Raw genomic sequence first — 27,998 nt, 5'->3', positions numbered from 1 at the left:
AATATATATTTAGATTTTATTTAACAATTTTCTGGTTACTACACGATTCCATGTGTGTTATTTCATCGTTTTGATTTCTTCACTATTATTCTATTATTATTCTACAAAGAAAATAGCAAAAATAAAGAAACTCTTGAATGAGTGGGTGTGTCCAAACGTTTGACTGGTACTGTATATAATTAATATACATCTGGCCATTCCAGAATAACAGAGTGATGTTGAGACAAACAAACCATACAACTCTATTCACAAGAACTACAGTTGTCACGCCCTGATCTTTTTCACCTGTCCTTGTGCTTGTCTCAATTCCCTCCAGGTGTCGCCCATCTTCCCCATTATACCCTGTGTATTTATACCTGTGTTCTCTGTCTGTCTGTTGCCAGTTTGTCTTGTTTGTTCAAGCCTACCAGCATTTTGTCTCAGCTCCTGTGTTCCTTAGTCTCTGTTTTTCTTGTCCTCCTGGTTTTTGATCTTTGCCTGTCCTGACCCTGTACCCGCCTGCCCGCCGCCTGTCTCTGACTCTGCCTGCCGTCCTGTACCTTTGCTCCACCTCTGGATTACCGACCTCTGCCTGACCTGAGCCTGCCTGCACCTTGGCCTCTGCTCTGGATTATTGACCCCTGCCTGCCTTGACCTGTTGTTTGCCTGCCCCTGTGGTTACAATAAACATTGTTACTTCACAGTCTGCACTTGGGTCTCACCTTGATTCCTGATTACAGTACTTTTAACAATTTCCACATCTGTACAAAAACACATTTTACTTAAAACAGTGCAGATGCAAAGTTTGGTAACAGTGTGACAGTTTGTGCTATCATTATGTTACCAAACTTTGCATCTGCACTGTTCAAGTAAATGTGTCTAACATTTTCAGTGGACATTGTTAAAGGTACTGTAGTCCTTGTGCATATAATTGAATGGTTTGTTTATCTTTGAAGTCATTGGTTTTTGTTTGACATACAGTGCATTCGGAAAGTATTCACCCCCTTGACTTTTTACACATTTTGTTATGTTACAGACTTACTCTAAAATGTATTTATTAAATAATTTTCTCCCCTCAATCTACACACAGTACACCGTAATGACAAAGCAAAAACAGGTTTTTATACATTTCTGCACAATTATTAAAAATTAACATATTTACATAAGTATTAAGACCCTTTTACTTGAGTATGACGCTACAAGCTTGGCACCCCTGTATTTGGGGACTTTCTCCCATTCGTCTCTACAGATCCTCATAAGCTCTGTCAGGTTGGATGGGGAGCGTTGCTGCACAGCTATGTTCAGGTCTCTCCAGAGATGTTCGATCGGGTTCTTGTCTGGGCTCTGGCTGGGCCATTCAATGACATTCAGAGACTTGTACCGAAGCCACTTCTGTGTTGACTTGGCTGTGTGCTTAGGGTCGTTTTCTTGTGGAAGGTGAACCTTCGCCCCAGTCTGAGGTTCTGAACGCTCTAGAGCAGGTTTTCATCAATGATCTCTCTGTACTTTGCTTCGTTCATCATCGTATGAGAGTCTTTAGGTGCCTTTTGGCAATTTCCAAGCGGCCTGTCATGTGGCTTTTACTGAGGAGTAGCTTCCGTCTGGCCATTACACCATAAAGGCCTGATTGGTGGGGTGCTGCAGAGATGGTTGTCCTTTAGACAACTAGAGCTCTGTCAGAGTGACCACCGGGTTCTTGGTCAACTCCATGACCAAGGCCCTTCCCCCCCCGATTGCTCAGTTTGGCCGGGCGGCCAGCTCTCGGTGGTTCCAGACTTCTTCCATTTAAGAATGATGGAGGCTATTGTGTTTTTGGGGATCTTCCATACTGCAGAATTTTTTTGATACTCTTCCCCAGATCTGTGCATCGACACAATCCTGTCCCGGAGGTCTACAGAGAATTCCTTCAACCTCATGGCTTGGTTTTTGCTCTGACATGCACTGTCAACTGTGGGACCTTATATAGACAAGTGTGTGCCTTTCCAAATCATGTCCAATCAATTGAATTTACCACAGGTGGACTCCAATCAAGTTGTAGAAACATCTCAAGGATGATCAATGGAAACAGGATGCACCGGAGCTCAATTTTGAGTCTCATAGCAAAGGGTCTGAATCTGTTTTTTTATTTTCAATACATTTGACAACAAATTTAAAAACCTGTTTTTGCTTTGTCATTATGGGGCATTGCATGTAGATTGCTGAGGAAAATGTTTAATTAATCCAATTTAGAATAAGGCTGTAACGTAACAAAACGTGGAAAAAGTCTGGGACTCTGAATACTTTCCGATGGCACTGTACATTTTAAAGTCAAAAATCTGAGTCTCCGCATCATTCTGTTATTGTGGAATTGCCCAGATCTCATACCCTGCATTCTGGAGAGGATTACATTTCTGGTCTTGAGTCATTGTGCCTCTCTTAGGTCCTAGGAGCTGTCGTATTGGTGGGGCTGAAATGTTGTGGTGGAGCTGTCCATTTAATGGTGCTGAAATATATTACACAGGCTGAGCATCTGATGGTCCTGTAATGTGCTATCGGGTGATGCCCTTAGTGGTGCTGAAATAGGTTAGCAGGTGCTGAACATTTTTACTGGATGCTGCGACGTGCTATTGGCCAGAGTGACAAGTATTATCTACACAGATTACAAACACCTGCTCTTTCCATGACATAGACTGACCAGGTGAAAGCTATGATCCGTTATTGATATCACTTGTTAAATCCACTTCAATCAGTTAATATGAAGGTGAGTAGACTGGTTAAAGGAGACAGTTGAGACATAGATTGTGTATGTGTGCCATTCCAGAGGGTGGATGGACAAGACAACATATTGAAGTGCCTTTGAACAGGGTATGGTAGGAGAAGCCAGGCACACCGTTTTGTGTCAAGAACTGCAACACTGCTGGGTTTTTCACACTTAATATTTTCCTGTGTGAATCAAGAACGGTCCACTCCCCAAAGGACATCCAGACAACTTCACACAACTGTGAGCAGCATTAGATTTGATATATTAGGATCCCCATTGTCCGACGCCAGTGGTGTCAGCTAGTCTTACTGGGGTACGAAAAGACATTACAGACAAAATACTTTACAATTTACATACATTGGAGTCAACATGGGCCATAATAGTTATACTGAGGAAGACCCTTTTGTGTTTCTAATGCATATTTCAGAGTTGTCTTAAACCTATGATGTTTCAATGACAGCTGACAACAGACTATCAACTTTTGATCTATTGGCTAATGATCAATACTGATTTCTTTCAACTATAGCCTATTTGTTCTCTCATTTAAGGACAACCTTTTCACAAAATCACAAATAAAATATCTGCTTTGGGCATTATGGTAATGACTTCAGAAAAAATTGGTTGGCAAGCACTTGTGCTTCCACAGAAGAAATCAAACAATGCCTAACAGATCAACTCCACAAACCATGTTGGTGCAGCTGCACTTAGTTGTCAAGACAACACTTCCTTTGTATATGTTCTCCTAAACCTGCAGGTTAGAAGGTAGAGGCCATTACCAGACTGATTAGCATCAGGCCCATCCTCAACCAATAGGGCAGAGTATGCTAATGAGGCTCAGAAAATAAACAGCCATCAGTCACCGGCCACCCAGCCAATCTGATGCTTGTAATGCAGACCATGGCTTCTGAATCCTCCTCTGTTTGTGATTTCACGTCTGAGTGGTCAGAGGACTGATACGTATCCACAAGCCCAGCGTATGCTACAGTATTCTCCCTAGGGGAGAGCAGCGTGTCGATGCATCCTCACTGAGTCAAGATGAAGGGTCAGAGGAGCCCTGTTAATGTGGGGACCACTGTGGAGAGGTTTTGTACACATACACACGCACAGAGACACACACACACACACCCACTCACAGAGACACACAGTCAGAGGGTCAGAAATGTCATTATTTTTCCCAATACATATCCTGATACAGACCATTTTGGGTCAGGCAAATAAGAACAGGGGAACCTGGCAGCGCTCTACTAAAATAGAATTTGTGTGAATAGAATATGTTAGTATTATATGTATGTATGTGGAGAGCACTAGTAGTATTTATTTGGATGCATGTGAAGCGCACTAGTAGTATTCATATGGATGTACACTACTTGACCAAAATTATGTGGACACCTGCTTGTCATAAAAAACATGAGCTGGCGCACACCCAGAATAATTATTTTGTATGGAGTTGCTGACTTAAGGCGAATAAACTATAAACTATAAAAATAGAGTCGCAAACTCCATATTTAAACTCCCAGTAATTATTGGGTAAATCACCAACGTTTCGGCATCACTGTGCCTTCTTCAGGGTGCTCGTCGAACAGCTGATTCCAAAATCAGTTGGTCCCCCTTTGCTACGATAACAGCTTTCATTCTTCTGGGAAGGCTTTCCACTAGATGTTGGAACATTGCTGCAGGGATTTGCTTGCATTCAGCCACATGAGCATTAGTGAGGTTGGGCACTGATGTTGGGCAGTTAGGCCTGGCTTGCAGTCAGCATTCCAATTCATCCCAAAGGTGTTTGATGAGGTTGAGGTCAAGGTTCTGCAGGCCAGTAAAGTTCTTCCACACTGCATGGACCTCGCTTTGTGCACAGGGGCATTATCATGCTGAAACAGGAAACTGCCTTCCCAAAACTTTTGCCACAAAGTTGGGAGCACAGAATCATCTACAATGTCATTGTATGCTGTAGCGTTAAGATTTCCCTTCACTGGGACTAAGGGGCCTAGCCCGAACCATGAGAAACAGCCCCAGACCATTATTCCTCCTCCACCAAACGTTACAATTGGCACTATGCATCTGGGCAGGTAGCGTACTCCTGGCATCCGCCAAACCCAGAAATATCCGTCAGACTGCCAGATGGTCAAGCGTGATTCATCACTCCAGAGAACACGTTTCCACTGCTCCCGAGTTCATTGGCGGTGAGCTTTACATCACTCCAGCCAATGCTTGGCATTGCGCATGGTGACCTTAGGCTTGTGTGCCGCTGCTCGGCCATGGAAACCCCTTTTATGAAGCTCCCGACGAACAGTTATTGTGCTGACGTTGCTTCCAGAGGCAATTTAGAACGTGGTAGTGAGTGTTGCAGGACAGGCAATTTTTACGCGCTATGTGCTTCAGCACCCGGCGGTCCCGTTCTGTAAGCTTCTGTGGCCTACCACTTCGCAGCTGAGCCGTTATTGCTCTTAGACGTTTCCACTTCACAATAACAGCACTTACAGTTGACCGGGGCAGCTCTAGCAGGGCAGACATTTGACGAACTGACTTGTTGGAAAGGTTGCATCTTATGACGGTGTGATGTTGAAAGTCACTGAGCTCTTCAGTAAGGCCATTCTACTGCCGATGTCTGTTTATGGCTGTGTGCTCTATTTTATACATCTGTCAGCAAAGGGTGTGGCTGAAGTAGCCGAATCCACTAATTTGAAGGGGTGACCACATACTTTTGGATATATAGTGTATGTGGAGAGCACTAGTAGTATCCATATGGATGAATGTGGAGAGCACTAGTAGTATTCATATGTAAACTCAGCAAAAAAATAAACGTCCCTTTTTTTTCAGGACCCTGTCTTTCAAAGATACTTTGTAAAAATCCAAATAACTTCACAGATCTTCATTGTAAAGGGTTTAAACCATGTTTCTCATGCTTGTTCAATGAACCATAAACAAATAATGAACATGCACCTGTGGAATGGTCGTTAAGACACTAACAGCTTACAGACGGTAGGCAATTATGGTCACAGTTATGAAAATTTAGGACACTAAAGATGCCTTCCTACTGACTCTGAAAAACACCAAAAGAAGGATGCCCAGGGTCCCTGCTCATTTGCGTGAACGTGCCTTAGGCATGCTGCAAGGAGGCATGAGGACTGCAGATGTGGCCAGAGCAATGTCCATACTGTGAGACGCCTAAGACAGCGCAACAGGGAGACAGGACGGACAGTTGCTACACGTGGCAGACCACGTGTAGCAACACCTGCACAGGATTGGTACATCCGAACATCACACCTGCAGGACAGGTACAGGATGGCAACAACAACTGCCCGAGTTAGACCAGGGACGCACAATCCCTCCATCAGTGTCCAGACTGTCCGCAATAGCCTGAGAGAGGCTGGACTCAGGTCCTCACCAGACATCACCGGCAACAACGTCACCTATGGGCACAAACCCAAAACCACTGTCGCTAAAAAGTGCTCTTCACTGACGAGTTGCGGTTTCGTCTCACCAGGGGTGATGGTCGGATTCGCGTTTATCGTCGAAGGAATGAGCGTTACACCGAGGCCTGTACTCTGGAGCGGGATTGATCGGGAGGTGGAGGGTTCGTCATGGTTTGGGGCGGTGTGTCACAGCATTATTGGTCTGAGCTTGTTGTCATTGCAGGCAATCTCAACACTGTGCGTTACAGGGAAGACATCCTCCTCCTTCATGTGGTACCCTTCCTGACATGACCCTCCAGCATGACAATGCCACCAGTCATACTGCTCGTTCTGTGCGTGATTTCCTGCAAGACAGGAATGTCCGTGTTCTGCCATGGCCAGCAAAGAGCCTGGATCTCAATCCCATTGAGCACGTCTGGGACCTTTTGGATCTGAGGGTGAGGTCTAGGGCCAGATACTGACTGTTATTTTTGATTTTGACCCCCCTTTGTTCATGGACACATTATTCCATTTCTGTTAGTCACGTCTGTGGAATTTGTTCCGTTTATGTCTCAGTTGTTGAATCTTATGTTCATACAAATATTTACACATGTTAAGTTTGCTGAAAATCAACCCAGTTGACAGTGAGAGGACTTTTTTTTCTGAGTTTATGTGTGTGAAGAGCACTAGTAGTATTTATATGGATGAATGTGGAGAGCACTAGTAGTATTCATATGTGTGTGAAGAGCACTAGTAGTATTCCTATGGATGAATGTGGAGAGCACTAGTAGTATTCCTATGGATGAATGTGGAGAGCACTAGTAGTATTCCTATGGATGAATGTGGAGAGCACTAGTAGTATTCGTATGTGTGTGAAGAGCACTAGTAGTATTCCTGTGGATGAATGTGGAGAGCACTAGTAGTATTCCTATGGATGAATGTGGAGAGCACTAGTAGTATTCCTATGGATGAATGTGGAGAGCACTAGTAGTATTCCTATGGATGAATGTGGAGAGCACTAGTAGTATTCCTATGGATGAATGTGGAGAGCACTAGTAGTATTCATATGTATCTATGTGGTGAGCACTAGTAGTATTCGTATGTGTGTGAAGAGCACTAGTAGTATTCCTGTGGATGAATGTGGAGAGCACTAGTAGTATTTATATGTATCTATGTGGTGAGAACTAGTTGTATTCATATGCTAGGAATCTGTTGGAAGGCTTTAGGATTTTCTAGACACCCTGTGACAAGCACACATTTATTTCACATACTTTGTTTTGTAGTACCTGTTTTGTAATTCATGGGTAGGATAATACAATCCAAGCAGCAGTACACGCCACAGCATGAACACAGATAGATTTTATGCATGACAGAATATGTCTTCAGTGTAGTAACGGTTTGTTGTGAATTGCGACATGAGTACATACATTCCTTTGGTTCAATCATAACCATGAGTAGTTTTTTTATTTTTGCTGTGCTAAGGTTCAAAACAGTACTCTCTGTTTCAATAGTAACAGAACATTGCTCTTGGTCCCAGGGGTTCTATGCTATACGCTGGTGGTTTTCTATATTGAAGAGTTTGCTAGAAGAGCTAATGTAACGCTGAGAGATGGCTATGGCCATATGTGACGACAAGGCACATTCTGAAAGAGTGTAGTTGATATGGTTCAGAAAGCCATTTTAGAATCCATTTCCCCCTACAGATTGGTGTGCTGGGAAGTTGTACAGTTTTATCACACACACACACACACACACACACACACACACACACACACACACACACACACACACACACACACACACACACACACATATTTCCTTATAATGTACAACCCTGTTGCTATTCTTAGCTTTTAGTGAAGCATCCAAAATGTCTCTGTAAGACTGAGTCCCAATCAAGACAACAACAGATGTACATTTATAGAGAAAGAGACGTCTTTTCCCTAGCGGTGAGATTTAAAACTTTAGATCTTCCTGTAAATCTCAATAAAAAATCGTATTTTTGAATGATTTGAACCAATGGCCATTAGGCATTTCTTCCCATGTTCACCATCCCCTTAACAGAGATAACGATTATAGATCAAAGTGGACTCTCCCTCTGGGCCCTGTAGTGTAATTGACTGTTAGGCTGCTGTTTTTTGCCTCCACTGTGCTTTTTGTATACTCTAAAGTAACAACAAACACTGCAGTTATTGAATGTACTTAAGAAGCACTGGCTATCATTATGAATATGAGCTTGTGGAAGACTGCTGGATTCATGGACAGACTTATCAGTCTCCTTTGTATAAACAGAATACACTTTCCATGATGTATGTTATCAACACTGACAGAAATTTTAAGCATTGCTTCAAAAGTCACAAAATTATCAATCCACCATACATCGTTGTAATCCATGTTGTGGAGATTTCCAGTGATTACAAGGCTATTACCAGTGCCAAAACGAGCAATCGACACAGTATTTTGAGGTTGCATTGGTATTGATTAGTAGGCGACATCTCATCAGTCTTGAGCACTTTTTCCAGTTCGTTAGGTTGGCAGCCATCTTGGCACTGGGGGGGAAATGATTATGGCCTCCATTTGTTCCGGCAGGTTGGCATCGTCACTCAATTAATCTGTAACTTCCAAGGAATTGTGTTTAAACGGAGGCAAAGCCACAGGCATCCATCATCCTCTCCTCGTCCATTTGTCAACATCACTTGGGTTGAGGTTTGTATACAGGTTCCCCCACTGCACTGATGGGAATTTTGTTACGTTGCAAACACAGAGGCTGAACAGCACAGTATCCGTCATCAGCCAATAGGGGCATCTGGTTCAGATTGGGCATCATTTTTTTTTTTTTGAGTTCATTGATTCGCCAATCCCTTTTGGCTTGATACATCATGCTGTCAGTGATATATACAGTAGGAGCAGGCTGGTTGTGTAGTAGCGCTTGTACTAATATTAACTTGTCTATGTCTGTGGGAGTATGATTTTAAGTGTGTGAGAGTTTGTTTTGTGTATTGTGTACAAGTCTATACTATTCAGTGTTTGAGGATACTTTGTGTTCACCTGGAAAGGGATTCAATTGCTATGCAATTGTTTAAGCAGGCAGGCGAAGAGTCTAAAAGTAGGCCCTCTGTTTGAAGGACATTGCTTTCCTCCCACTGTGCAGCAGTGTGCTTGTCATGTGGGTCTGACACTGCAGACACCCATCTGGGATTCCAGAGTAATTTACCTCACCAAAACAAAGTGCCCACACTTCATTAACAAAGTAGCCTGCACATACTAAAATATCTGCTAAGAACTAGAGGAGAATGGAAGGAAACAGGTATAATTAACATTTACAATGTTACAATACACAATGTGTATAAGTAACTCATTAATATACAATATTTGGATATTGAATGCAATGTCTCTTCCCAGAAATGTTTCATCAACACAAGGCTGTAATAAATTACATTGGGTTTAATTTGTGGGAGAAGCAAACATGGCTTCTGTGAACATTGATGCTTTGTTTGAGAGCCCCTGAAGTGTAAGATAGTAAATCAATTTAATGTTAATAATAATTGTGTTCCATTGAAAGCAGTCATAGGTTTGCTTCAAGGTAACTTTTGAAAAAAGGATAGTTATTTTCTTACACTGGCGTTAGTGTCAAACGCACGTTAGTTTGCAATTTCGTAAAAACTGGCGCACTGGCATTTTCTAGCCACAACACCAGGTTCTGTAATTTACCTGTCTAACATCAGCACCCTTCTGCTCAGATGGGATGGGTGGAAATATTTGAGGAGTGTCCTTAAAAACATGATCCAACGTGCTTATTTCAGGAAGGGCTGGTAGGGATATTTAAGACCAACTAAAAGCTGGTTTAAGAGGTAACACGGATGGTTATGTCATGAATGTTGACGGGAGAAAACGCAGCCTATCCAGCCGTGACACACACTGCCCATATGAACATGGAACAAGATGTGCTTTTGGTGCCTGTATACTTTGTATTTATACCCCAAAAAATCTGACAGCAATATGCAACAGTTACAACAATTTTATGAGTTACACTTCATAGAAGGAAATCAGTCAATTGAAATAAATTCATTAGGCCCTAATTTATGGATTTCACATGACTGGGTAGGGTTGTACCTGGTAGGTTCCTTTATAATTTGTGTGAGATTGGGGGCATCTAGTTTAGATTGTAGGTGTTCTTCCAATATCTTCAATATGCACCTCAAAATTGGATAAGTACACATGCAGTTGCGTCCCCGCTGTGTCTGTCATCACTTGTAGCCTGTGAGGAAAACCTGATCACATGATGGAGAGCCATGTGAGTGAGAGGTGCTTTGGAGCACGCAGCACTCAGAGAGAAGGGCACAACGCAGCACTGCACGTCAAGGGCACAACGGCCACGGGCCGTAAAGGGCATCGATTTGTTTTAGGGTACATTAAGGCCACACAAAGGGGATGCAGCCATGACATTCAAAGCATTATCAAGTGCTTGTCAAATTGTGAATAAGAGACCGATAAAGTGTGTACAGAGCCTGCACAAAAAACAAAGCAGAGCTCATGCCTTAAGAAACTTTTTTTGAAATCATCATTAGTCGCATCATGCAGCCTTACAATGTATTAAAAATCAAAACGTATAGCCCAATGTTTGTAGAACAACTAAAGTTACATTAATAACTCAAAATTTTGCATATAGGAATACCTGTTTCTTTGTTAACCGCTCAACACAAAATAACCGCATGTGCGCACTCCCTCAAATCGTTTGGAGAAAATATCCTTTCTATTTTATTCAGCTTTGTTCAATTGTACTCTTCATACGATAAAATAATTTAAAAAAAATCTAAGCAAATCCTGTTTGCTAAATTAACTAGTGTAGCCCACAGCCATTTGGCATAGCCAGGACCTAACATAAGGACAACTCAGAGTATGCTATTCTGTTCTTCTGTACCAAAGGTCTGCGGTGGTGGAAGCCAGGAGATGTTAAATGTGTTAATGTTAATTAACGTCAATTACCGTGAGACAGACAACTATTTGCTTGACAATCACCGACTGACAAAATTTTGTGACCGCAACAGCCCTAGTTGAGGCACATGGATACTAACAGCTTACTACACAACATACACTAAGTATTACTTTCTTAGCTACAGTATACATATCTCCCTGGCATATTATATAATTTATGCTGCAGCGTACAATACATTTTTGGACTCACTTTGTTGTGCTGTGCTCACTTGAACAGGAAGGTGGCACAGCAGTTCTTCTTGTGGGCAAATTTTGTCATCAAACTTCTCTGTGAGTTCAAGACAACTGGGAAATCTGGGGGGGAAAAAACAAGGTCGAATCATGACTTCAGTGATCTTCAGGTCAGAGCTCTAGAAAGAGGCCAGAGTTCCCAACTTGGAACGCCGAATTGGATGACCGTTCAAAACTTATTTCCCCAGTCAGAGCTCGTTTTTTCAGAGTTCCCAGTTGTCTTGAACTTACTGAAGTCTGAGATTTCCCAGTTGTTTTGAATGCGGCAGAAGTCATGCTGGATTGACAGCATAGACAATGTATTCAAACTTTTCTGGCCCATGTCCAATGGCCGATAAGCCCCGATACGTTTTATCTATAATTTTTCTTCATTTGAAAGGATTTGCCAGTAGTTTGTCGACTTAATTCATGAAGATGACTGCCTGTCTAGCTTGCTAGCTAAGATTTTGAAAGTATGTTGTTGACATGATCAGTCCAATCAAAGCTACATTAGATATAACGTGATCTGACAATTTTATCTGTTGCCAATGACCTTGAGCCTTCTTGGATGGGCACTTCGAAAGTAAATCTATGGCAGCACCCTAGGAGCTTGAATTTGAGCTCTCCCCGTAGATTTTGCACTGGTGTAGTGTCCCCATGAGTGACAGAACACTGAGCCAATCACGGCGCAACTACAGAACATGACGAACCCCTACGCTCCGTAATTTCCGCTGGCTGACCAACCACCATGGAAAGCACTGAGCTATGCTGAAACACCTGCACTGTGAAGAACCCTTACTCAAGAAAGCAAAAGAGGCCATGTTTTTATGCGGCTTTATTAACTAAATTATTTATTTTTTACATTGTTTGCAAACAGATATGGGACAAGTATTAATTGCAAAATAACATGCTAAACAGGTGGGGCTCAAAACAGGTGGGGTTCTGCCCTGAATGACAGGTCGCCACTGCACATAATTGTATGCAATACGTTTTTAATATCTATGTGTCTTTGTATTTATTATGGATCCCCATTAACTGCTGCCAAGGCTGTTCAACTCTTCTAAATACATGGTTTTCTAGCTTCTGAGCGAGATCTGCACCATTGGACAGAAAGTGTAAAGCTGTAGAAGATTCATTGCCATAGGTGATTGCAGCATCCCAGATGGCTTGAAAGGGTAGATATGCTAAAAAATGTTTGAAATTGAGGCATCCAGGTTGCTCGGTTAGAAAATAGATAGTTGAACCATGTATACTGTAAGTATCTTTTAATATACTGTATCTCTTTAGGGCTAATGTATGCAGCAGAGAGAGCTTCAGCGGAACAGAACATGAGAAAACAAGTCTAAATTGGTGCTAGGGGAAGCAGTGTATCCAACCAAAATGTTCTTCCTTGAATTTAAAGTCTCTCAGTAACAGCATTAAAATAAAATATAAAATCCTGACAGAAGTGTCTAAGATATTGAGCACAAGGCAACTAAGATGCAATTATCATGACTAGAAATGTCAGTTGTTATCAGCGGTGATGACTTTACATAACCTCTCTTCCAGTGTGTCATAATTACGGCATGGCAAATACTTTTGATAGACACACTTCATGATATACTGTAGCCTACAAAAAAAATTACAGACATTTGAAGACAAATTCAAATGAGCTTCACTAAGGGCTCTATTTTAACAAACCTAACGCAATGGTCAATCTAATCACTGGGCGGTAGAATACTGTCGGGTCAGGGGGTGTCAGAAATATTTTTGCTATTTTCACAAGTACAATTATCGGCGCAGTTGCTGGCGTTGGCGTGAAAGAGCTGGGTTTTGATGAATAAACAAGTTGTGAGTGTGTCAAGGCTTGGTCCCTCACTGGCCAATCGGAACGAGCTCCATGGCTAAATACTGTCTGTGGTTGCTTCAAGTTGTGTAATTACGGTGTTTTATGTATTGCCTTGGAATCAACTCCAATTCCAATTTTAGTATGTTAAACAGCTTACAGAAACAAAATAACAAAATGTAAACCTATCCCCTCTTTGCTAAATATGTTCACTTGAACCTGTTGTTCCACTGTTGTAAGTAATTGCATAGCTTCAATGTTGAAATATATACATAGCATTCACACTGATAAAGGGGCTAGGCCTACTGTAAATTGCATTATGGCTGAGCATGGCCATGCCAAATGTTGTCAATAAGCAATATTAAATTCACTAAAAAGAGAGCAAAAAATTATAATCAAATATAATCAAAGATCCAACATAAAAAGAAAAGAGAGAATGTCCACTCACCATCATACTGCTCCCAAATATAATGTTCTATATACATATTGGAACCACATTGCAGATCACATTCCTCCATATTGCCTGTGCGCCACAGACGTTCTCGACACAAAACCAGGAGAGTGAATCATTCTAATAAGTTTGGTTTTGATCAAATTAAATGAAAAACAAGCAATCTGTTTGTTTTATTCAAAAACAATAAATACATGTAAATAAGCACGTTGGATCATGTTTTTAAGGACACTCCTCAAATATTTCCACCCATCCCATCTGAGCAGAAGGGTGCTGATGTTAGACAGGTAAATTACAGAACCTGGTGTTGTGGCTAGAAATTGCCAGTGCGTCAGTTTTTACGAAATTGCAAACTAACGTACGTTTGACACTAACGCCAGATGTAGCGCTTGGTTCACCCCAGTCTTGACTGCCCTTGACCAGCACAAAAACATCCTGTGGCGTTTAGCATCGAATAGCCCTTGTGATAAAACTTCTCAGGGAAGTCAGGAACCAATACAATCAGTCAGTTAGGAAAGCTAAGGCTAGATTTTTCAAACAGAAATTTGCATCCTGAGGCACTAATTCCAAATAGTTTTGGGACACTGTAAAGTCCATGGAGAATAAGAGCACCTCCTCCCAGCTGCCCACTGCACTGAGGGTAGGAAACATTGTCACCACCGATAAAATTACTATAATCAATAATTTAAATTAGCATTTTTCTACGGCTGGCCATGCTTTCCATCTGGCTACCCCTACCCCGGCCAACATCTCAGCACCCCCCCCCCCCCCCTCCCCTGCTTCTCCTTCACCCAAATCCAGACAGCTGATATTCTGAAAGAGCTGCAAAATCTGGATCCCTACAAATCAGCTGGGCTAGACAATCTAGACCCTCTCTTTCTAAAATTATCTGCCAAAATTGTTGCAACCCCTATTCAACCTCTCTTTCCTATTGTCTGGGATCCCCAAAGATTGGAAAGCTGTCGCAGTCATCCCCCTCTTCAAAGGGGGAGACACTCTAGACCCAAACTGTTATAGACCTATATCCATCCTGCCTTGCCTTTCTAAAATCTTCGAAAGCCAAGTTAACAAACAGATCACCGACCATTTCGAATCCCACCGTACCTTCTCTGCTATGCAATCTGGTTTCCAAGCTGGTCATGGGTGCACCTCTGCCATGCTCAAGGTTCTTAACGATATCATAACCGCCATCGATAAAAGACAGTACTGTGCAGCCGTCTTCATTGACCTGGCCAAGGCTTTCGACTCTGTCAATCACCGCATTCTCATCGACAGACTCAATAGCCGTGGCTTCTCAAATGACTACCTCGCCTGGTTCACCACCTACTTCTCCGATAGAGTTTAGTGTGTCAAATCCGAGGGCCTGTTGTCCGGACCTCTGGTAGTCCTATGGGGGTGCCACAGAGTTCAATTCAGAGCGCGAAATTCAAACAACAGATGTATACATATTTAACTTTCATAAAATCACAAGTGTAATACATCAAAATAAAGCTTAACTTCTTGTTAATCCAGCCGTTGTGTCAGATTTCAAAAAGGCTTTACGGCGAAAGCATACCATGCGATTATCTGAGGACAGCGCCCCGCATACAAAACCATGACCAACATATTTCAACCAGGCAGGTGCGACACGAAAGTCAGAAACAGCGATATAATAAATGCCTTACCTTTGATGATCTTCTTTTGTTGGCACTCCAACGGTCCCAGTTACATCACAAATGGTTATTTTGTTCGATAATGTCCTTCTTTATATCCATAAAAACTTTGTATAGCTGGCACGCTTCAGTCAATAATATTCCACCCAGTTTCCCTCCATCAAAATGGATACAAAATAAATCCCAAACGTTACTAATAAACTTTTCCAAACAAGTCAAATCACGTTTATAATCAAACCTTAGGTACCCTAATACTTAAATAAACGATCAAATTTAAGACGGAGAATCATTATTGTCTTTACCGGAGAAAAATACCTAAGAACGCGCTCTCATTCACGCGCTTGGAAACACTACAGCCAAAATGGGAGCCACCTAGAAAAACTACAATTTCTGACTCATTTTTCCAAAAACAAGCCTGAAACTCTATCTTATAATAAAAGTAACAACCGTTGAAAATAGTGGTACGCTGATTTTTTTGGGGGGGGGGGGTTCCTTGGGGTTTTGCCTGACATATCAGTTCTGTTATACTCACAGACATTATTTTAACAAATCTACCAATTATATGCATATCCTAGCTTCTGGGCCTGAGTAACAAGCAGTTTACTTTGGGCACGCTTTTCATCGGGACATGAAAATACTGCCCCCTACCCAAGAGAGGTTAAGCAACAGCTGTCAGAGCAGCTTACCAATCACTGTACCTGTACACAGCCAATCTGTTAAGAGCCCACCCAACTACCTCACCCCGTATTGTTTATTTCCCTCTTGCTGTTTTGCACCCCAGTATCTCTATCTACTTGCCCATCATTATATGCTCATCTGTCATTTCAGTGTTAATGCTAAATTGTAATTATTTCGCCTCCATGGCTTATTTTTTGCCTTACCTCACTACTCTTCTACATTTGCACACACTGTACATAGAGTTTTCTATTGTGTTATTGACTGTGCGTTTGTTTATGTCTAACTCTGTGTTGTTGTTTTGTCGCACTGCTTTGCTTTATCTTGGCCAGGTCGCAGTTGTAAATGAGAACTTGTTCTCAACTGGCCTACCTGGTTAAAGAAAGGTGAAATAAAAAATATATACATTAAAATGTACCGTAATTTCCGGAATATAAGCCGCTACTTTTTTCCCACGCTATGAACCTCGCGGTTTATACAATGACGCGGCTAATTTATGATTTAATTTTTTTTCACAAGATTCACGCTGCCAAAAAACTGAGCACCGTCACATAATGTCACGTAAATCGAGCGCGCTCAAACTTCCCATCATTCTGATTACGGTAGTCATTTTGTCACCCTCATCATGGCAAAGACACGGAGAAATGCATATGATGCAGCTTTCAAGTTGAAGGCGATCGATCTGGCTGTTGGAAAAGGAAATAGAGCTGCTGCACGGGAGCTTGGCCTTAATGAGTCGATGATAAGACGTTGGAAACAGCAGCGTGAGGAACTGACGCTGACAACAAAAGCTTTCAGAGAAGAAAAGCAGATGGCCCTACCTAGAAAATGAGCTTGAAGACTGGGTCAACACACAGAGAGCAGATGGCCGAGGTGTTTCAACTGTGCAGATCCGACTGAAAGCCAAAACAATCGCCACCGCAATGAAGTTTGACTTTCTTGGTAGGCTACTGTTTACTGCAATTATTATTATTTTTTTTGTTACAAGCCGTGTTTCGTTAAAGCCTATTTATTTTTGTTACAAGCCGTGTTTCATTTAAAAGCCTATTTATTTTTGTTACAAGCCGTGTTTCGTTTAAAGGCTGTGTAAAGTTCCTTTGTTTCAATGTACCGGTAGGCACTTGCGGCTTATAGACGTGTGCGGTTTATTTATGTACAAAATACATATTTAAAAATATTTAAAAAATCTGTGGGTACGTCTTATATTTAGGTGCGCTTAATAGTCCAGCAATTACGGTACTTTCGTCAGCCAGCAAGATGAGTTTGTCTAACGAACAGCAAAAGCACTAGCCTATGTCAATCTACTATCCCCCATAGTACAAAAGTTGACCTATTCTGTGTGAGAAATAAATATTAGACTGTTACAGTAACCATATCAAAAATCAAATCAAAATTTATTTGTCACATGCGCCGAATACAGCAGGTGTATACCTTACAGTGAAATGCTTACTTACAAGCCCTTAACCAACAATGGAATTTTAAGAAATATAAGTGTTAAGTAAATAAGTGTTATGTGAATGGATAAGTAAAAAATAAAAAATAACATAGTTAAAGAGCAGCAGTGAAACAGTAGCGACTCTATTTACAGGGGGTACCGGTACAGAGTCAATGTGTGGGGGCACAGGTTAGTCGAGGTAATTGTGGTAGTAGGTTACATGTAGGTCGAGTTAAAGTGACTATGCATAGATCATTTCCAGAGAGTAGCAGCAGCGTAAAAGAGAGGGTGGAGGGGGACAACGATGACAATGTAAATAGTCTGGGTAGCCATTTGATTAGCTGTTCAGGAGTCTTATGGCTTTGGGGTAAAAGCTGTTAAGAAGCCTTTTGGACCTAGACTTGGTGCTCCGGTACCACTTGCCGTACGGTAGAATAGAGAACAGTCTATGACTAGGGTAGCTGGAGTCGTGTCACAGTAACCATATGCACACAAACCGCCGCCCGCTTTGAGTAAGAAATCATGAATGTATTTACGTGAAATGCCTGGGTTCGCCGGCGATCTCTCTTTCCTTCCATTCTCTCTTGAAGAGGCTTCTTTGAAGATAGGCTAGCCAGTCATATCGGTGGTTTGAGCAGAGTAACAGGATGGTCCTACTTAAATTCACTTTCGAAGATACTTTACATAGGACAGCTAATCAGCCGTACCAGTGATTGTCCGGCAGATGAGTTTATCGTCTCTACCTCGTGTTGAGATTCAAAGTTCAAACCACTTTAAACGTGCAGCTGCAGCTTCACGTCTTTCTGGTCTAATGTGTTTTTTCTTAACACATAATTCATACATTTTTCCCAAAAGGGGCAGTTCCGACAGGCGGACACGCTCTCTGACCTCACTCAGTGTGGTGATTACTCACTGTGCAAAGTTATTAAAAAAAAAAACTCTCTTACAGCTTCTCAAATCACATCCCTCTCTTAACAAAAACACTCATCATTTTTCATATTACATGCACAACGCAGAGTATGGACACTTTGTATATGTAGTCGGTATACTTTCCAAGTTACAGTATTTCCTTTAACATTTTTAATGACGTCACAAAATAACTAAGACAGTTACATTAGTTCTATGTTAGAAATATTGTTCCAGTATTCGTTGTTAGAATTTCAGCTGGAAAAAGTCTGTTGGAACAAAGAACATTCTGGCAGGTAGCCTAGTGGTTAGAGCCTTGGGCCAGTAACCGAAAGGTTGCTCGATCGAATCCCCAAGCTGACAAGGTAAAAATCTGTTCTACCACTTAAAACCTCTCTGGGATATGTGGGACGCTTGCGTAGAGAGCCAAATTCAAAAAAAGAAATATAAAATCAAACTTTCATTAAATCACACATGTAAGATACCAAATTAAAGCTACACTCGTTGTGAATCCAGCCAACACGTCAGATTTCAAAAAGACTTTTCAGCGAGAGCATAAGATGCTATTATCTGATGATAGCACAACAGTAAACAAAGAGAGTGTAGCATATTTCAACCCTGCAGGTGCAACACAAAACGCAGAAAGAAAATATAAATCATGCCTTACCTTTGACGAGCTTCTTTTGTTGGCACTCCAATATGTTTTTGTAATACAACTTTAGGTATTTTTAAACGTTAATAATCGATCAAATTGAAGATGGGTCTTTGTTTTCATTACAGGAGTACAACAAACTAACGCTACTTTTCTAGCCTTGCGCAACTCTCAAACAGTACACATAACGTTACACTAATTCCAGATGGCCGTACTACTGCACAAAGGAATAACCTCAACCAATTTACAACGACTGGTGACATCCAGTGGAAGCGGTAGGAACTGCAAACAGGTTGATTAGAAATCTATTATCCCAATGAAAACTCATTGAACAGACAGTGACCTAAAGGTTTTGCCTGCTACATAAGTTCTGTTATACTCTCATACATGATTCAAACAGTTTTAGAAACGTAAGAGTGTTTTCTATCCAAATCTCCTAATAATATGCATATCTTATATTCTGGGGATGAGTAGAAGGAAGTTGAAATTGGGCACGCTACTTATCCAAAAGTGAAAATGCTGCCCCCGATCCTAGAGAGGTTAACAAGGCAGTTTACCCACTGTTCCTAGGTCATCACTGTAAATAAGAATTTGTTATTAACTGACTTGCCTAGCGAAACAAAGGTTAAATAAAATAATTTTAAAAAATCCTTTGGTGAATCTTGAGAGCACAAGCCTGTATCTTCTCTCTTGATTTTCAACAGAGCGTGTGTTGTTAACATCCCACTAGTCCCCCCCTTCTATGGTGATTCTCATGGACAGTCATGACAATAGCCTATAGAAATGTTGCGTAACATGAGCTCATGGGCTCTCATGAAGTGTTTGATTAGATTTTCGATTCTGTGGGTCACATATACCTTTAAAAAAAAAAGTAGGGGGTGTGGATCAGAAAACCAGTCAGTATCTGGTGTGAATGCCATTTTCCTCAAGCAGCGCGACACGTCTCCTTCGCATAGAGTTGATCAGGCTCTTGATTATGGCCTGTTGAATGTTGTCCCACTCCTCTTCAATGGCTGTGTGAAGTTGCTGGATATTGGCGGGAACTGGAACACTTTGTCGTACACTTCGATCCAGAGCATCCCAAACATGCGTAATGGGTGACATGTCTGGTGAGTATGCAGGCCATGGTAAACCTGGGACATTTTCAGCTTCCAGGAATTGTGTACAGATCCTTGCGACATAGGGCCATGCATTATAATGCTGAAACATGAGGTGATGGTGGCACGACAATGGGCCTCAGGATCTCGTCACAGTATCTCTGTGCATTCAAATTGCCATCATTAAAATGCAATTTGTTGTCTGTAGCTTATTCCTGCCCATAACATAACCCCAACGCCACAATGGGGCACTCCGTTCACAACGTTGACATCAGCAAACCACTTGCGCACATGACGTCATACACATGTTCTGCGGTTGTGAGGCCAGTTGGACATACTGCCAAATTCTCTGAAATGAGGTTGGAGGTGGCTTATGGTAGAGCGATGAACATTAAATTATCTGGCAACAGCTCTGGTTGACATTACTGCAGTCAGCATGCCAATTGCAAGCTCCCTCAACTTGAGACATCTGTGGCATTGTGTTGTGTGACAAAACTGCACATTTTAGAGTGGCCTTTTATTGTCCCCAGCACAAGGTGTACCTGTGAAATGATCATGCTGTTTAATCAGCTTCTTGATATCAAACACCTGTCAGGTAGATGTATTATCTTGGCAAGGGAGAAATGTTCACAAACAGGGATATATTTGTGCACAAAATGTGAGAGCAATAAGCTTTTTGTGCATATGGAACATTTCTGGCATCTTTTATTTCAGCTCATGAAACATGGGATCAACGCTTTACATGTTGCATATTTTTGTTCAGTGTAGCAACTTCCCTCTCCTTACTGCGGCAAGCAGGAGCGAAGGACACTGTGCTCTGTGTTGTTGTGTTGCAGCGCAAACTCTCCCCATTGAGCAGTAGATTGTATCATGGTGACATCCAGATGGTTACTACCAATATTACAAGTTATTTCTCATGTATTCTGCTATCCTATTCGAAATAAAATCAAGTGGGATGGAACAAATTGGAGATGTTGACCAAATCCAGATGGTGGCCAATACTAAAAGGTATTTCTCCCTTGCCCATCGAAATAAACATCACTTTATTTTAACTAGCGCCGTGCTGCTGTTGTAGCCAGCTAGCCAGTATAGACTGGCTGGGAAAGACTTGTCAGGATGACTGACTGAACCGAATCCATTTGTCTCCACACTCGACTCTCAGCTGCGAGACATACGTCATCAATTTGAACACCAAGCGTGTCTGTATAACCTCTCCCATTTGAGTGCAATTCTGCATGCATAGGCAGACAGTGCCGTGCTGCTGAAATGGTTTGAGCTCTAGAGACTGGTCAGCCAACCCAACACTGTCATTAAAGCCCCACTACATAGGCTGTCAATGTGAGCTGTTTTATTCCAATACATGATATACATATTTTCATTGATAGCTTTGTCCATTTTTATTTTATTCTCATTTGTATTGGAGCTAAATGGCAAGATAGCTGGTATGATTGTAGTGCCTAAATTACATCTACATTGATGATCAATTATGACAATGTTGTTGTTGTTCTGTGTGTGTGTTTGTGTGTGTGTGTGTGTATGTGTGCCGTAGTGGTGGTGTGCGTGAAAATATGATAAGTGTGAAGAGGTGGGGGACAAGCATTGCTCTTCGCCTCCCCCATCACAGTCGCCCGTTGGTGGTTGCCAGGCATTTATCAAAGTGGTGCGGTCGGTGAAAATTGCAGTAGCTGTCTTTGCCTCAGCCCTTATCTCTACCTCTCTCCCTCCCACTTTCTCCCAGCTACAACTAAGCATCATCTGTTTTCTCTCAGATTAAGACTTGCTTTTTTGCTGTAATTTTTTCCCCAGACTACTTATTGCTTACCTCAAGCTCTCTCTCTCAACTTCAAGCCTCACAACTGAAATTGAATGTCTTTTTCCCTTCGTGGTACTTTGCTGGTTCCGGTCACCTCTAAAAAGGCACCTGTGATTGTGTTGTAGTGTAGAAGCTGTTTGATCTGACTGTAGGGGAACATGACTACGGTGAAGGAGGCACAGAAAACATCTCAACAACAAGAGCAGGTAATGATGCGCTTTCTTTCATTCAACCGATGTTATTAGCCTAGGCGATTCCCTATACTGAAATTGTAGTCTATATTAATGAGATTTTTTAAATCTTGTGTGAAGCCTGCAATTATTTACTGTAACGCCACAAGTAGCATTTTCTCACATCATTTTGTGTACCCCTCCCCTTCATTTTAAATATTTGGAATTGTTGTAGCCTATGCAGCGTGCGGCAAGACAACTGGCTCTCACACCAGTCAGTCACTCTTCTCTGTAATTCAAGGTGATTGCTTTCAGCGTCACTACCCCCACCTTAGTCTACTCCATTTAGCCTCCTTCAAATCGATTATCACCATCACGGACATGTATTAAGTAGCTGTTATGGGTGATGAAAATGATTTCCTGCACTTTGCAGTGCTCAGTCAGTCATGGAGCGTCCCGTCCCCCCCCCTATCCGCAGCACGTTGATAGCTCCTTGACTTGGCCAGTGCACGCGACCTGAGCATTTAGATTCACTACATTACCAAAAGTATGTGGACTCGTCGAACATCTCATTGCAAAACCATGGGCATTAATATGGAGTTGGTCCCCCCTTTGCTGCTATGACAGCCTCCACTCTTCTGGGAAGGCTTTCTACTAGAATATTGCTGTGGGGACTTGCTTCCATTCAACCACAAGCATTAGTGAGGTCGGGCACTGATGTTAGGCGATTAGACCTGGCTCGTAGTCGGCGTTCCAATTCATCCCAAAGGTGTTCGATGGGTTTGAGGTAAGGGCTCTGTGCAGGCCAGTCAAGTTCTTCCTTAAACTGCCACACAGATGGAAGCACAGAAGCACAGAATCATCTAAAATGTCATTGTATGCTGTAGCGTAAAGATTTCCCTTCACTGGAACTAAGGGGCCTAGTCCGAACCATGAAAAATAGCCCCAGATCATTATTCCTCCTCCACCAAACTTTACAGTTGTCACTATGCATTAGGGGAGGTAGCATTCTCCTGGCATCTGCCAAAACCAGATTTGTCTGTCAGACTGCCAGATGGTGAAGAATGATTCATCACTCCAGAGAACACGCAAGTTCCACTGCTCCAGAGTCCAATGGCGGCGAGCATTACACCACTCCAGCCCACACTTGGCATTGCGCATGGTGATCTTAGGCTTGTGTGCGACTGGTCGGCCATGGAAACCCATTTCAAGAAGCTCCCGACTAACAGTGCTTGTGCTGACATTGCTTCCAAAAGTTGCTTCCAGAGGCAGTTTGGAACTCCATAGTGAGCGTTGCAACCGAAGACAGACAATTTTTACACACTACGCGCATCAGCACTCGGCGGTCCTATTCTGAGAGCTTGTGTGGCCTACCACTTCACGGCAAAGCCTTTGTTGCTCCTAGACGTTTCCACTGCAGAACAACAACACTTACAGTTTACCGGGCAGCTTTAGCAGGGCAGAAAGTTGATGAACTGACTTGTTTGAAAGGTGACATCCTATGACGGTGCCACGTTGAAAATCACTGAGCTCTTCAGTAAGGCCATTCTACTGCCAATGTTTGTCTATGGAGATTGCATAGCTGTGTCCTCAATTTTATATACCTGCCAGCAATGCGTGTGGCTGAAGTAGCCGAATCCACAAATTTGAAGCGTTGTCCACATACTTTTGTATATATAGTGTATGACAGAATAGGTGGGACATTTTCAGGTAAAATATGATGTAGCCTACTGCAGGCAATCACACAGTTGTCCTTTCCAGTCGTCTGAGAAGCATCACTAACAGAAACAATAAAATCATTATCTGTAGGCCTAAGGCATTGTTTAAAAATGTTGCCTACTTCAATAGCCGGGCTATCATTTATGTTTGCCAAACAACGTTTTTACATGGCTCAACATGGTAATTTACTGAAAAGAACAACAAAGCATTCATTGTTTTGATTATGGATATGTAGGCGGGGGACGTTATTTTATGATGGTTATATTTATCTATTTGTCATTTCTTAATTACATAGATTACAGTAGGCTACCCAGTATTCAAGTGGTGCAAAATTGCTCATGTGACATTTTATTTGTGAATTCTTTATCTCAAGCAAATGTACCCCCCAGCAGTTGTTGGCTATTGTAGATTACTTTGTGAAGTGTTCGGTTAACTCACCAATCTGTTTCTATGGTACAGATATACTAGTATTGGCTAATTTAAAAATGTTCAGCACCCGCTAACACATTTCAGCACCTGATAGCACATTTCAGCACCTGATAGCACATTTCAGCACACGATAGCACATTTCAGCACCTGATAGCACATTTCAGCACAACTAAAAGGGCACCACCTAATACTAAATTCTGCACCATCAGAGGTTCAGCCTGTGTGACAGGTTTCAGCACCATTTAAATGGACAGCTCTTTGGACAGCATTTGTCATTGTCTGGACTGGACTCACTGGAGCCTCCTGTCTGTGCACAGCACCCCTTCAAATGACAGAAAAGGTGAGAAGGACAAATAGCCCCATAGAGCAGCCAACCTCCTCTCGAGTTTTCCACAGCTTTGCTCACGTATCATCTGCTATCAGTCAATGCCAGGGAGGCAGGGGAACGTCTCAGTTGCACACGATGCACTCAAAACATGCATCTGTACACTTCATTCACAGAATTACACACACCTGTCAGACATGTCAACTTCATTCACAGAATGACACACACCTGTCAAACATGTCCACTTCATTCACAGAATGACACACGCCTGTCAGACATGTCAACTTCATTCACAGAATGACACACACCTGTCAAACATGTCCACTTCATTCACAGAATGACACACACCTGTCAAACATGTCCTCTTCATTGAAAGAATGACACACACCTGTCAAACATGTCCTCTTCATTGAAAGAATGACACACACCTGTCAAACATGTCCTCTTCGTCCACAGAATGACACACACCTGTCAAACATGTCCACTTCATTCACAGAATACACATGCAGAAGACACAGATGCATGCAGTACATATTACATGTAAAAGATGGTTATAATGATTTAACTTGCAGTAGTCATGCGGTTGGTTGTACTATTGGTTGGGTCATACCCCTGTGCCCAGGGCACAGCACCAGACAGGGACACCCAAACAGCAGTCAAAATCAAATCAAATGTATTTATATAGCCCTTCATACATCAGCTGATATCTCAAAGTGCTGTACAGAAACCCAGCCTAAAACCCCAAACAGCAAGCAATGCAGGTGTAGAAGCACGGTGGCTAGGAAAAACTCCCTAGAAAGGCCAAAACCTAGGAAGAAACCTAGAGAGGAACCAGGCTATGAGGGGAGGCCAGTCCTCTTCTGGCTGTGCCGGGTGGAGATTATAACAGAACATGGCCAAGATGTTCAAATGTTCATAAATGACCAGCATGGTCAAATAATAATAATCACAGTAGTTGTCGAGGGTGCAGCACCTCAGGAGTAAGTGTCAGTTGGCCTTTCATAGCCGATCATTAAGAGTATTTCTACTGCTCCTGCGGTCTCTAGAGAGTTGAAAACAGCAGGTCTGGGACAAGTAGCATGTCCGGTGAACAGGTCAGGGTTCCATAGCCGCAGGCAGAACAGTTGAAACTGGAGCAGCAGCACGGCCAGGTGGACTGTTATCGCCCAGTATCTGTCACTGAGCGAGGCCCTTAGCACCATGTCACTGTGTTTGTGGGCGGCTGGGGGTGGAGTTGGTGTGATTGTTTGATAAACACAGGAGTATGAAGGCCCATCCACCACTCAAAAGGCTAATACTAAACATTATGGGGAAGGGGAGAGCAAGTGGAACGGATGTGAAATGGCTAGCTAGTTAGCGGTGGTGCGCGCTAATAGCGTTCCAATCGGTTACATCACTCGCTTTGAGACCTTGAAGTAGTGGTTTCCCTTGCTCTGCAAGGGCCGCGGCTTTTGTGGAGCGATGGGTAACGATGCTTCGTGGGTGACTGTTGTTGATGTGTGCAGAGGGTCCCTGGTTTGCGCCCGGGTCGGGGCGAGGGGACGGACTAAAGTTAAACTGTTACACAAGGCAGAGTAGAAAATGGTTATTTGATTTTGATGATAATTTGGTTTTGTCTGAAAAGGAATTTGGTTTCTAGAATGTTAAGATAGTATTAGGCATGTGAGCCTTTCCAGATGAATAAAACGAGAAAAAGGTGCCGTGTTAGGCTCGTTTCCAGAGAGTGAAGACCTTCTGGTCACAGAGCATTAGAGCTCTTCTGCCCAACCCGAGCCCAACGGCAGAGCACGCGCAAATGTCTCAGCTTCAAAATATTAGTGGTAAATTTAGTGATACCCGAGCCCTTCCCGTACCCTAGTTATTGATGGAAAAACAAGCCCTACCCGGCCCTAACACGATGTATAATGTCGGGGCCCGTCGGGGTCGCAGAGCTCTAGTTTAGAGTGACGAAAAGTAGCTAACCGCTAACTGCTCTCTCATGTCTCTTCATTGAGCAGAGCAGCCCAAGCGGAGCCGTTGCTATGGATACTTACAGACCCAGAGCCGCTATGAGCAAGCTGCGAGCTGCGCACAGGGAGCGAGCGAATGAGTGACAGACAGAGCCGGGAAGCTAATGGATATACAAACGGAGGAAGTTATTTCTGATTTCGGGTTTAGGGAAAGGCCTTAAATTTGGCAGAAGCTGTCGGCCCTGGTAGGGCTCAGGCTTATAATTCATGCCCATGCAGGGCTCTACAGAGCATTGTTCCTCCCCAGTGACGGAGTGAACCAGTGCCCAGGGTAGAGGGTGCTGCTTAAGTGCCTCGCTGATGAAGAATTGGAACGATGACTGCTTAAGTTGATGTTAATTAAAGCGGCCACTTTACTTAAAACAAACACACAGGGGCATGAAAACTTTAGGGAATGTAGCGACATCCTCTGCTGATTCAGGGCACCTGCTTTGCTCAGGCTACAACAGTCAAACCATGCTATGTCAATTCAGCTTACTCGGTCAGTATTTTGAGTAAATGTATTGATTTATTCATTATGTTTTGTACAAGTCAAGATTGGAAAAGCGTGCATGGAGATCAGCTTACAGAGGATCTGTCTGACATGTATAGTTTTAGCATTTAGGTAGATTTGTTATTCAACAGTTTTAATTGGCACTTACCTTTTTGAATATTTCTGTTGGATGATTGTATGTCCTCCATGTTGAATGCCAATGTAAAATGTCACTGTGGACGTGACTAGGGGCCTAGAATAGATTCCAACCTGCGTTCTTTGCTCCTAATTGGGTAGAAGGCAGTAGCACAGGACAGTAGTTGAACATGCTTTTGACAGGTACTTGATTTGTGCCTCTTGGTTCAGACCTTTACGATGAGGCTCTATAAAAGTATATGACAGCCGACTGCAGAATAGCTATTCATAGTTATGGTAAGGAGATACACTAGTCTCCATTTCAGACAGTACGAGATTTGAGGATCAATAATGTCTACTTGGAGATAAATAATCTGATAATGCCTTTAAACCAAACAGTATGCCACTGTGTAGTTAATCCAAGCACATTAAATATGTGTATTCATTGGCACACCTTCCTTGGTTTGTCACATATTGGTGCAGTGTAAAGTTTCCATGACATTGTGCATTCTAGAGTGATTGTGTATCCTTAAGCTTATTTTGCTGCATTTCCTTTCTCGCTGGTTGTACAAATTCAGCAAAAGCTAATGGGATTGATAAGCAGCGTGGCTAAAATGAACATTTTAACAAGAGAAGGGGATAAATAAAGATATATTCCTCCTTTTTCCCAAGTGCCCCCAGCTAATAAAAGGAAAGGGATAATGGATTAAGGAGGGAATTGGTTTCTTGATTTCCCCCACCATTGTTTGTGCCATAGTTCATCGTAAGGGCAATTATGAACAATTGAGCCGTGATGTTTGAGGCTAGAGGGGAGATTAGACAGTAGATTGAAATGCGACCACCACAGCAATGCGTCATGATTGCTGTCATGATATAAACACTCCTGTCTGGGGATGCTAGTAAAGCTCAATAGCTTC

General features: G+C 42.4%; 1 protein-coding gene across 7 annotated transcripts in view; it reads left to right on the top strand.

Annotated features, from left to right (window-relative positions):
* The window catches only part of LOC129859158 (dipeptidyl aminopeptidase-like protein 6), a 344,660-nt gene that overhangs the window by 183,109 nt on the left and 133,553 nt on the right, over positions 1-27,998 (top strand). The window contains exon 1 of one of the 7 annotated variants that reach the window (XM_055928576.1): positions 21,628-22,028. The exons of the other annotated variants lie outside the window; for them this stretch is intronic. Coding sequence (XP_055784551.1) covers positions 21,981-22,028 — 48 coding nt within the window. The 5' untranslated portion in view covers positions 21,628-21,980. Of the gene's footprint in view, positions 1-21,627; positions 22,029-27,998 lie in introns of those variants that run through there. 7 annotated transcript variants of the gene reach the window in all.

The sequence above is a fragment of the Salvelinus fontinalis genome, chromosome 7, assembly GCF_029448725.1.
Source record: "Salvelinus fontinalis isolate EN_2023a chromosome 7, ASM2944872v1, whole genome shotgun sequence".
Classification (NCBI taxonomy): domain Eukaryota; kingdom Metazoa; phylum Chordata; class Actinopteri; order Salmoniformes; family Salmonidae; genus Salvelinus; species Salvelinus fontinalis.
This window is presented reverse-complemented; position numbering and strand designations above follow the sequence as displayed.